General features: G+C 38.9%; 1 protein-coding gene across 1 annotated transcript in view; it reads right to left on the bottom strand.

Annotated features, from left to right (window-relative positions):
* Positions 1 to 496: 496 nt before the first annotated feature.
* The window catches only part of zmp:0000000625 (cadherin-2), a 127,600-nt gene continuing 116,865 nt past the window's right edge, over positions 497 to 11,231 (bottom strand). Inside the window, exons 15-16 of the mRNA XM_026207138.1 lie at positions 3,265 to 3,426; positions 497 to 994 (exon numbers count right to left, since the gene is read on the bottom strand). Coding sequence (XP_026062923.1) covers positions 788 to 994; positions 3,265 to 3,426 — 369 coding nt within the window. The 3' untranslated portion in view covers positions 497 to 787. The remainder of the gene's footprint in view (positions 995 to 3,264; positions 3,427 to 11,231) is intronic.

The following is an 11,231-nucleotide window of genomic DNA, read 5'->3' as shown; positions in this document are numbered from 1 at the left end:
TACATTGTGTATTCTGACTGTGTTCCAGGGGGTGCCATTGACCTCCTGTGCCATGCCCGGGTCCCAGCCTCTGCTGTGTCCTAATGGCCGCAGATTCCAATGTGTGTGCCAATTTTCAAGAGTTTTTAACTGAACAGAACTGAAAAGAATGCAGCAATTTAGATTTCATTCAGAAATTCATTCTATTTGTTTAATGCATAAAGCACATTTCCTTTACTGTGTTGTAACAATGTGTACAATGCAACAGTCAATAATAAAGAAAGTTACAAATGTTTAGGTTATATCACTTTTTTATTTCAAATGATGTGCATATGTTAAATTATTCTTGAACAAAATATTTTACTTAAGAATCTAGTGAACTGCATAGTGTACACTTTGTCTGTTTTGCAAGTGAGCCTTCACTTTGTGACAAAAAATAGTTAAATATTTATTTTGAAAAACAGTTTGTAACCAAAAGAGAAAAGCATGACCATTTATTTCATAGCTGAACACATCCTGAAGTCTCAAAATCACTCCTTAATTCAGTATAATTAAAGCCTTGAACATAAATCAATCAGATCACAAAAATGTACAAAAAGGCACATTAAATCCCTGTGCTTCGATACTGTAAATTTCAAGTAGCCGAGCATGTATCATACTCTATAAGCTATGTACTATTACTTTAAGCCTTGACAATTAGCCTTGGAAACTTGTGTTTGCTTGTACTGATACATTTAAACCCATATCTGCAGCTGTCTTCATCCACTGAAATGAGGGACAAAGTTGTGGCATTCCTTCTGCTTGTCTTTCACTCGTCTGTTCCACTATACATGTCAGCTAATTTAGTGAAGCGAGGACCCCAGTCGTGGAGGTAATCATAATCCTGGTCTCCATCACTGCTAGAGGAATTGATTGAGCTGAGTGATCCTGCAGTAGATCCATTACCTTCGTAGTCAAACACCAAGAGGGAGTCATACGGTGGAGCGGAAGGATCATTGTCAGCGGCCCTTAGACCCTGCAAAGATATTCAGTGTATAAGTACCAGTTCACTTTACCACCAGTAGCAACTCATAATGTAATAACTGCACATAATGTAATATGTATTACATTATAATTGTAATAAAATGTTCTTAAAGTGTGTGTATATATATATATATATATATATATATATATATATATATATATATATATATACGTTATAAAATGTTGAGCTCATAATGTATAACAGTGAAAACACGAAAAGCTGCAAAAACTCTTCAATTGTCTTCTAAATGACGAGATAACTTGTCAATGGCAGGGAAAGAGTTAATACACAATTTTATATGTATAATCTCACATCAATTAAAATCATGGGAACCAATAAATACAATAATCTTGCAACAGTTTCTTATTTTGCTGACATTTTTCAGCATGTCGTGCAGGGCTCTAGTATGGGTATAAAAAATAAGTACTGACATGACCTGCTGAAATGTATTAGTGAATTATTAAATGTAAGTTTAAAACCTTTTATTTGTAAACTGGCTAGTACTGTACAATAAAAGTAAGCAAACTTCTAACACTGCTGTCACTGTAATATTTCATTGTAAGATACAGTAATCAAATAGCTAGAACATAAAGCACTTATATGATGAATAGTTATCCAGACTGAATGTTATTATTGTTGCTAATACAATTAATTAATTAATTAATTAATTAATTAATTAATTAATTTTATCTTAATTTCAATTCCAGTTTTATCCAACAATAGTATTTACTCCACCTGATGGTGATTTTATGACTGGGTTGTTTTTACTTGAATGCAATCATTTTGCTTGACCACCTACTGTATATATTCGTGGAGGGCCATAGCCCATATGCAACATAATAGTACAACCTGTTGTATTTTCTTCTTTAAAACAATGTATATATATATATTAGGGGTGCTCCGATCACGATCGGCCGATCGTTATGCGCATCTCGTCAGTAAAGCCGCTTCTCTAATCAGCGGTTAATTCCATCAGGTGTGTGATTTCACATAGAGCAGCTGTTACTACACAGAGCCGTTGTTAATAGAGAAGATGCGCAAATCCACTTCATTTTCAGCGTTTTTTGGCACATCTTCTCAGTTAACAACGGCTCTGTGTAGTAACAGCTGCTCTATGTGAAATCACGCACCTGATGGAATTATCCGCTGATTAGAGAACCGGCTTTACTGACGAGATGCGCTTTAACGATCGGCCGATCGTGATCGGAGCACCCCTAATATATATATATATATATATATATATATATATATATATATATAGTACAGACCAAAAGTTTGGAAACATTTCTATTTTTAATGTTTTTGAAAAATGTTTCTTCTGCTCATCAAGCCTGCATTTATTTGATCAAAAAATACAGAAAAAAATGTAATATTGTGATATATTATTACAATTTAAAATAATTGTTTTTAAATGTATTATACATTAAATGATCATTTATTTCTGTGATGCAAAGCTGAATTTTTAGGATCATTATAACATGATCCTTTAGAAATCATCCCAAGTTGGAACAGTTCTGCTGCTTAATATTTTTTCAGAATATGTGATACTTTTTTAGGATACTTTGATGAATAAAAAGTAAAAAAAAACAACAACAAACAAACAAACAAACAAAAGAAGCTATGTTTTTAAAATATAAATATTTTGTAATAACAATATACACTACTGGTCAGTAATTTGGGGTCAGTAATTTTTTTTTCTTTCTTTTTTTAAATAAAATCAATACTTTTATTCAGCAAGGATGTGTTAAATTGATAAAAAGTGATAGTAAAGAAAATATATTATTAGAATATATATTATATATATTTTTTTTAATAAATGCAGTTCTTTTTAACCTTTGATTCATCAAATATATTAGACAGCAGAACTGTTTCCAACACTCATAATAAATCAGAATATTAGAATGATTTCTAAATGATCATGTGATAGACTGGATGTTACATATGACACTGAAGGCTGGAGTAATGATGCTGAAAATTCAGCTTTGCATCACAGGAATAAATTATTTTTTAAAAGTATATTCAAATAGAAAAATATTATTTTAAGTTGTAATAATATTTCACAATATTACAGTTTTTCCTGTATTTTTGATCAAATACATGCAGGCTTGATGAGCAGAAGAAACTTCTTTCAAAAACATTAAAAATAGTAATGTTTCCAAACTTTTGGTCTGTACTGTATATATATATATATATATATATATATATATATATATATATATATATAAACTTTTTTTTTTAATGCTTGTATAGTGCCACTTCACCTCGCTGATGAAATCTCCAATATCTCCAGGATGAGGTGCGGTGGATCTGACAGGGTAATGGGGTTCAGGGTGCAGGGGTCTCTCATCCATCCGACGGATGCCAATGGCCTTGAGGCCATCAGTCTCTATATCTGGCTGCTGCAGCTGGCTCAGGTCATAATCCTGTTTGCAAACACACACACAAAGGTGCAGAAATATGCTGGATTCAACAAGGCTAAAAATACTTTTTGCATTGATAAAAGTTCTATTGTCATCCACTGATTTTTACAAAGATCTTTTGCTCTTTGGTCAAGTTTATCATTGGCACCAACAACGGCGGTTTCGAGATCACCGTTATCCTCCCAAACAATCAGACCATCTGCCCCACCCACAGAAGGTGTCCTTCAACCTTACATCTAGTGAAGATGAGTCCCGATCTCAGGGTTCTGAATCTGAACTCTTCAGTCCCGATCTCAGGGTTCTGAATCTCGTCTTCAGTCTTCCCTTCGAGGTTCAAGAAGACGCGCCGCACCGGGGGAGAGGAACAACTTCGACCGCCATCACTACGACTGATATCGAGGAAGAGATATCCTCGGTGATCAACCTTTCTGACAAGCCTTTATATCATGTACAACGGACTGTACTGTCCAAGGGTATGTCTTTTTCACCTACTCATACCTCTAGCTTACTCAATACTAGAGTGGATTTGTTCCGATTCTATCGTAATTTACATTTGAAGTTGTTCTATCACAAGTCAGGACATAACTTTGACAATGGTACTACGGGATTTTATCCTGTGATTTCTTTTGATTATACACCTGAACAGGTGATGGCTGCTGACAATATTGCCAGTACGGACACTCAGTCTTTATTTAGACCTAAATCCCTATTTACACCTATGGGATCTAATCCTTCTCTAATTGCTTTTTGTAAAAAAGTTGATTTTGATATGCAAAAATTTTTTGATACCAGATCTAAACCAATACAGAAATCCAATCTGTCTATTACAGAATGTAGAGTTGGGGTACTCGAACTCGGACTCGGACTCGAGTCCGGACTCGAGTCCAATTTTGAATGAACTCGGACTTGTCACGCACTCGGTTGAATTTGTACTCGGACTTGACACGGACTTGAACATTTTGGACTCGGAAAATATTCAGAGTGCAGTCGAGTCCGCGTCATGTGTAACAATAAAACCAGCATAAAATTGAGATGTGAAATGTCTCCCCGTCTGTCATTTTACTGCACCACACCGGCAGGCAGCAGTAGCATATGATCTAATGCTTGCAGACAAAACACGCACATCAATCACTGGCTATCAATGTGTGGCTAGGACGATGTCTTCAAAGTCAGCGATAATTTGTTTTGCTTACGAAAATCATAAAGAATTTATTTGCAAGACATCCGGTAAAAAGAAGCACTCTGCGGATTGCAAATTTAGCAAAACAACTCTTACTGATGTTTCTGGCACGACTTCAAACTTCTACCGACATGTTCAGAGAAAACATAAAGAAAGGTAAGTTGCTTATTATAACTTTTATACCGATTTAAATCCAAATAACATTGTTAGGGCTGGGCGACATGACGCGTCTGTGCGCGCACAAACTTAAATCATGCAGACAGAAATGAGGCCGCCCTCAATGTGCATCATCACTGATGAATTATCAAATGGTTTTACACTTGCTCGGTCAAATAAATTCACACACATCATGTCAAAATGTAAGTTTGGCCGAGTATTCATGTAAACAGTCGGTTATCTACTTTGGTGTCTTAAGTGAATGTAAACAAAAAGTTGGGAAAAATCGTCAATATCAGTCAAATAAATCTGTTGCCATAATGTTAACAAAATCACTTACTCACTCTACTGATAACTAACTTTATTAAATGTAGTGAAATTCAATGTGCATGTCATATGTTATTTTACATTTAATTTATTTATTTAATTTCAGTAGTATTTACTCTTACTACTATTTGGACCTACTTGAGAAAACAATCATTGTGAAATAAGATTTTAGTATCGCCCACCCCTAAACATTAGCATTCGGTGATTCCAGTCTTTAATTTTACAAAATGTTAAATATAATTCTTAATGTGGGAACTAATATAAACCCTGCTGATTGAGATTTGTTTTTTACATTTTAGTAAGGAAATTAACATATCACCACAGAAATGCAGGGACTGTAAATATAGTCCTTTTAAATTTAAAATGATTTGCTCTTAATTTAATGTAATTATTTTCTATCAGTTACTTAATGTGATCTGAATTGCAATAACTAGTATTGTTAAAGTTTTCTATTTTTCCCCCAGAATAAGAGAGTACCAAAGACAGCAAAAACAACCAACAGATGCTGCACAGCCCAGCATTGCAGGATTTGTAAGACCAGACTTGACCAAAAAAGCAGTGCAACTTTATGATGCAAGTTCTCCAAGACAACAAGAAATTAATAATGCCATAATTAAGGATCTCCTCATTGGCTGCACTTTACCTCTATCAATTGTTGAAAATCAGCATTTCAGGCATTTCTTGAAAGTAATGGACAACAAATACCCTCCCATTGCAAGAAAAACAATCACTGAAAAACACATTCCTTTGTTGGTTGATCAGGTGAAAGATTCAATTAAAAGGAAGCTCCAGACCCAATCATCTGTGTCCATAACTGCTGATATATGGTCTGATCGAACCATGCGGTCCTTCTTCGGTGTTACAGCCCACGGATTAAACCAAGATGGAAATCAGCTGGAGTCCTTTCTTTTAGACTGTAGGAGGTTTTGTGGGAGACACAGTGGAGACAACATAGCTATGGCATTTGACGAGATCATTGATGAATATAACATAGCAAGTAAAGTCAGGTACATTATAACTGATAATGCAGCCAATATGAAGTGTGCATTCAAAGTCAAGCTACCACAGGAAGAGCAGCACAGTGATGGCAGTGATGCAGAAGAGGAAAATTTAGATGATGAGAGTCTTTGGGAGGATGTGACCTGGGACTATCATGGTGAGAACAAGACAAAGGCTGTCATGTTTTGCACATTGTCTGCAATTAGTTGTACATGATGGAATGAAAGAAGCCAAGGCCTTTTCTTCAGCACTTGCCAAAATGTGAAAATTAACCTCATTACTTCACACAAGTACTACATTTAAAGAACGATTTGAGGCTACATTTGGGACAGATAGATCAATTCCTGCAGCTACATCCACACGCTGGAACAGTACATTCAAGCAGCTACAGGCCCTTACAACACTTGACCATAGGGATCTCACACAAATTTGCAGTTCAGACTTTCAACATGTTCTTTTTTCAGTTCGTGAATGGAATCAACTGAAGGATTTAGTTTCTGTTCTCTTTCCTTTTGCGGAAGCAACAGACCTTACAGAGGGTGAGAAAATGGTCACTATTAGTATGGTGGTCCCGACTGTACTTGATTTAAACATTCATCTGCTCTAAATCTCAGAGTCACAAAGCCATTGCCGGCCACTAGCCACAGCCCTTCGGCAATCACTTTTAAAGAGATTCTCTGGGATCTTTGTGAGAACCAAAATGGTTGAGCAAACTGGGAAAGAGGACCAGTTCAACCATAATGTCTATTTCTTGGCAACAATGCTTGATCCTCAGTTTGGCTTGAACTGGGTTGATCTAGATGTAACCAACAATGAGAGTACAGATTCGGTGAAGAAATTCAGAGAGGATCTGAAAAGAACACTTATAGGTAATTCATTTTATTTGCTTTAATAACCTAAAAATGATATGTCTGCATTTTATTCTGAAGCAAACTTCTTATTTGTTAACTATATACTCTGTATACTGCAGAGCATAAAAATATGCAGTAGGCATACAATAATGGTCCTTAGGTCCCTAAATCCAAATGCATTTTAACGTGTGTTATTTGTGCATGTTTCTTATTTTTCAGATACTTTGACTGCAGAAGTTGAGGTCATAGCGGATGGAGACATGTTGCATTCTGGAGGTGATGCTGATGAAACCACAGATTCTCCTCCTGGCAAATGCCCACGACTTCTAGCTCGCTACCGAGCCCACAAGCACCTGAGCCACTCAGCTAAGGATGCATGCATTTCAACTCAGATACACAAGTACTTTTTTTTTACTCTCTGGCTGTAAAAGTGCTGTCTATTCCAGCATCCTCTGCACCAGTAGAGCGTGTCTTTAGCAAGGGTGGCCTCATCATGAGACCACATCGTGCACGCTTAACTCATAAAATGGTCACAGCTCTTGTATTTTTGAAAAGCAATATGGCCCTGGTTTAGTGCTTGACTGTGCACTATAGTACATTTCATGTTCAGTGTTCATTACAACTCGACCAAGAGAGACCAGAGAGCTGTGTTCAGAAAGGAGTTTGTTGTTGATTAAGCACCGTAATAAAGCTTTAAGTTTGTTATGACTAGCTGATAGATTTAAACTCTAGTCTAAGTATTTCCTCAGCCTATTTAAATTTGGGGGAGAGGCATTAAATAACAACAATATTTAGGACAATATAGTGTGATACAAAAATAAAACAGGTTCATTTGTATTTTCATGCACTTGTAATAAAATAAAAGTTCTATATGTACCCTTCTTTTCTTTGAAACCTTTTTTGATAGGAAACTAGTTCCGTTGACATAAAATAAAAATGTTCAATGGCAATGACAAGATGTAACATTGGTATTTTTTATTACATTTTTATATTGCCATTGGTTTAATGGGTTGAAAGGTTAAAATATTAATATAATGTAAAAATGTACAATACCAATTTATAATCTTTATCATTTAATAACTTTCTGGACTCGGGCGGACTCGACTCGGACTCGGCCTTTAAGAACTCCAACTCGGCCCCTTTTGGACTCGGACTCGGACTTGGACTTGATGTTTGTGGACTTGGTCTTGACTCGTACTCGACAAAGGTGGACTTGGACCCAACTCTAGCGTTAGGTAACGACGCTATTTTTTCAGTAACGCGGTAATCTAACTAATTACTTTTCCCGTCGTTACAACGCCGTTAACGTTACTGAAAGTTAAATGCGGTGCGTTACTATGCATTGATTTAATAAACTATGCAATCCGAACGCACCCCTGGCTCACACAGCGAGTGTGGAGGTGGGTTAATGACGAGATAAGCGGTTGTTATTGGCTAAGGCAGAGTCATGTGTTTCATGGTAGCCAATCAGAGCCAGTGTTTTTACACACATGCCGGCACACGCGGCTGCGCCAGCGGCGCCAAACACACACACACACACACACACACACACACACGCAACAGCTACACAGAGATTTGCAGCAGAGATGGCGAGTCAGGAGCAATCCGATGAAAAGTTGCTATTTTCAAGGTGGAGATATAAGCACTACTTCAAATTCATTGTGGTCAAAGGCAAGAACGTGCATGTAATGTGTCCATGCAATGTGTGACACACGCATCTACAAAACAAGTGGCCAAAAACACTTTTCTTACAAAGATAATACTTGGAAGTGCAGGATAAAACTCTTGCTGTCTGTTGACGTGCAATAAATATCGAAAGTTATGTACGACCACCGGTCTGTTCTACTCATTTCAGCTGACTTGTGAAAACTGCTAAAAAAAAAAAAAAAAGTTACAAATTCTCTGACATGTAGCAACTTTTTCTTTTTTTTTACAGTAACACAAATAGTTACTTTCCCTGGTAACGAGTTACTTTTATTATAGAGTAATTCAGTTACTAACTCAGTTACTTTTTGGAACAAGTAGTGAGTAACTATAACTAATTACTTTTTTAAAGTAACGTTCCCAACACTGGTCAGGATATACACTGGAGACAGAGGTTACTGAATTCAAGACAGTGTTTTATTTTAACAAGAGTTTGTGAAAGGTGGGTAGGAGTTAATTTCAGGTGCGGGTTCTATGATGATCACTTAGTGAGCGGCAAAATGCAGGTTAGTTCGTCAATTGTCGAGAAGTCAAAGCCACACAATTCTGTAATACTAATACTGGTCTCTTTGCTTTTACAGGGGAGGCCACTGCCCAGAGAGTCTTACGAGAACACAGGAGATATCGAAGCTCGTAGGGAATTCAGGTAACTGGTTTATCACAGGAGTCCTGGACACAGGAGAACAGAGACGCACAGGTTAGCTTCTCAAAGGCAAGTATACGTTACTTCTGGAGGTCTTCTGATAGCGAGGTGAGCTGGAGACAAGATCATGAGGTTGATTCCTATTGGAGGCTTGATGGTGAACTGGTGCTGAGGTGAGTGCTTTATAGTGCCTTGCTGAGGGTGATCAGGTGCGGGTGATTAATACTCAGGGGAGCGTGAGCATTGTGGATTGGCTGAGACCGGGTTTGCCTGGTCCCTGACACTAACACAACCACCCCATACCCCCCCACCCCCACCCCCCCCCGCGGACCCTGCTCTCTGGAGTCGTGGGGGTCTGCCTCAGGTCGCGGAGCGGGTCTTTCCAGATGCTGGGGATGGAACTCTGTGAGCAGACTCGGGTCGAGAATATCTTGACGAGGCACCCAACACCTCTCTTCTGGTCCATAATCCTCCCAGCCCACCAAGTACTCTAATCGCCCACCATGATGCCAGGAGTCCAGGATCTCCTTCACCATGTAGATGGGTTCAGCGTCGATGGGTGGTAACGGGGGATTGTCGTCAGGGACCAGGACTGCAGAGGGAACAGAAACCGGTAAGTGATGGGGTTTCAACAACAAGACGTGAAAAGTGGGGTGTATTCGGTACTGAGCAGGAAGTTGGAGGCGGTAGGTGACTGGGTTGATCTGTCGTTCTATCGGGAATGGTCCTATGTACCTCGGGCTTAATTTCTGACATGGCTGTCGTAAACAGATGTCCCATGTGGAGAGCCATACCAGTTGGCCAGGCTGGTAGGTAGGGGTTTGCTGACGTTGAACATCCGTGACGCGTTTATGGCGGTTTACAGCCTGTTGAAGGTGGTGGTGTGCCTGGTTCCAAACTCTCTCATTGTTTTGGAACAAGGTGTTCACTGCAAGAACATCAGACAGTTCCCCAGACCAGGGAAACAGGGGAGGTTGATAACAGAGAATGCATTGGAACGGATTGAGATTGGTAGATGTCTGTCGGAGGGAATTTTGGGCATATTCGGCCCAGACTAAGTTACGGTTCCAGAGATTTTGGTTGCGGTGGCAAAATGTCCTGAGGAAGCAACTGATGTCCTGGATCTTGCATTCTGTTTGACCGTTTGTTTGTGGGTGGTAGCCGGAAGTGAGACTTACTGTGACGTTTGTTGAGAAGGGCAAAGAACGGCCTCCGTAACCTCGAGATAAACTGAGGCCCCCTGTCCAAAACAATATCTTCTGGAATGCCAAAGTTACGAAATACATGTTCAAACAAAAGTTATGCTGTTTCAAAGGCTGTGGGTAGGGTTTTCAGGGATATCCATCTACATGCCTTTGAGAATCTATCTATGGCCACAAGGATGCAGGTGTTACCGTCCGAGACTGGGAGATCAGTGATGAAATCAACCCCAATGTGGGACCAAGGGCGATGGGGAATTGTTAATGTGAGGAGCTTTCTGGTAGGTAGTTGTCAAGGTACCTTGGTCATGTCGCAGAGGGCACATCCTTGAATAAATTCCTTGATATCCTCCAGCATTCTCACCCACCAGTATTTCCTGTTCCCACAGATGAGTGAGCATCGGAGATGCGGGGCATACAGGCACGTAGATCTTACCCGCTGGACACATGGGTGAAATGGGTGGGTTTCGGGATTGTTCACAGAGTAGTTCATCTAGGTCCCACTAGATCAGACTGACAAATAGCCTAGTAGGCAAGATGGTCTCTGACGCTTCTGGGGTTTCTTCTAGGGTGTAGAGGCGTGATTAGGTGTCGGCCCTCGTGTTCTTGGACCCGGGGCGGTAAGATATTTGAAAGTGAAACCGGGTAAATAATACAGCCCACCTGGCCTGGTGAGGGTTGAGTCTCTTCACTTCTTTCAGGTACTGGAAGTTTTTGTGGTCCGTAAGTACGAGAAAAGGCTGTCAGCT

Source organism: Carassius auratus, chromosome 27 (assembly GCF_003368295.1).
Source record: "Carassius auratus strain Wakin chromosome 27, ASM336829v1, whole genome shotgun sequence".
In the NCBI taxonomy this organism is placed as follows: Eukaryota; Metazoa; Chordata; class Actinopteri; order Cypriniformes; family Cyprinidae; genus Carassius; species Carassius auratus.
The sequence above is the reverse complement of the archived record's forward strand: the minus strand, read 5'-3'. Positions and strand labels throughout refer to the sequence as shown.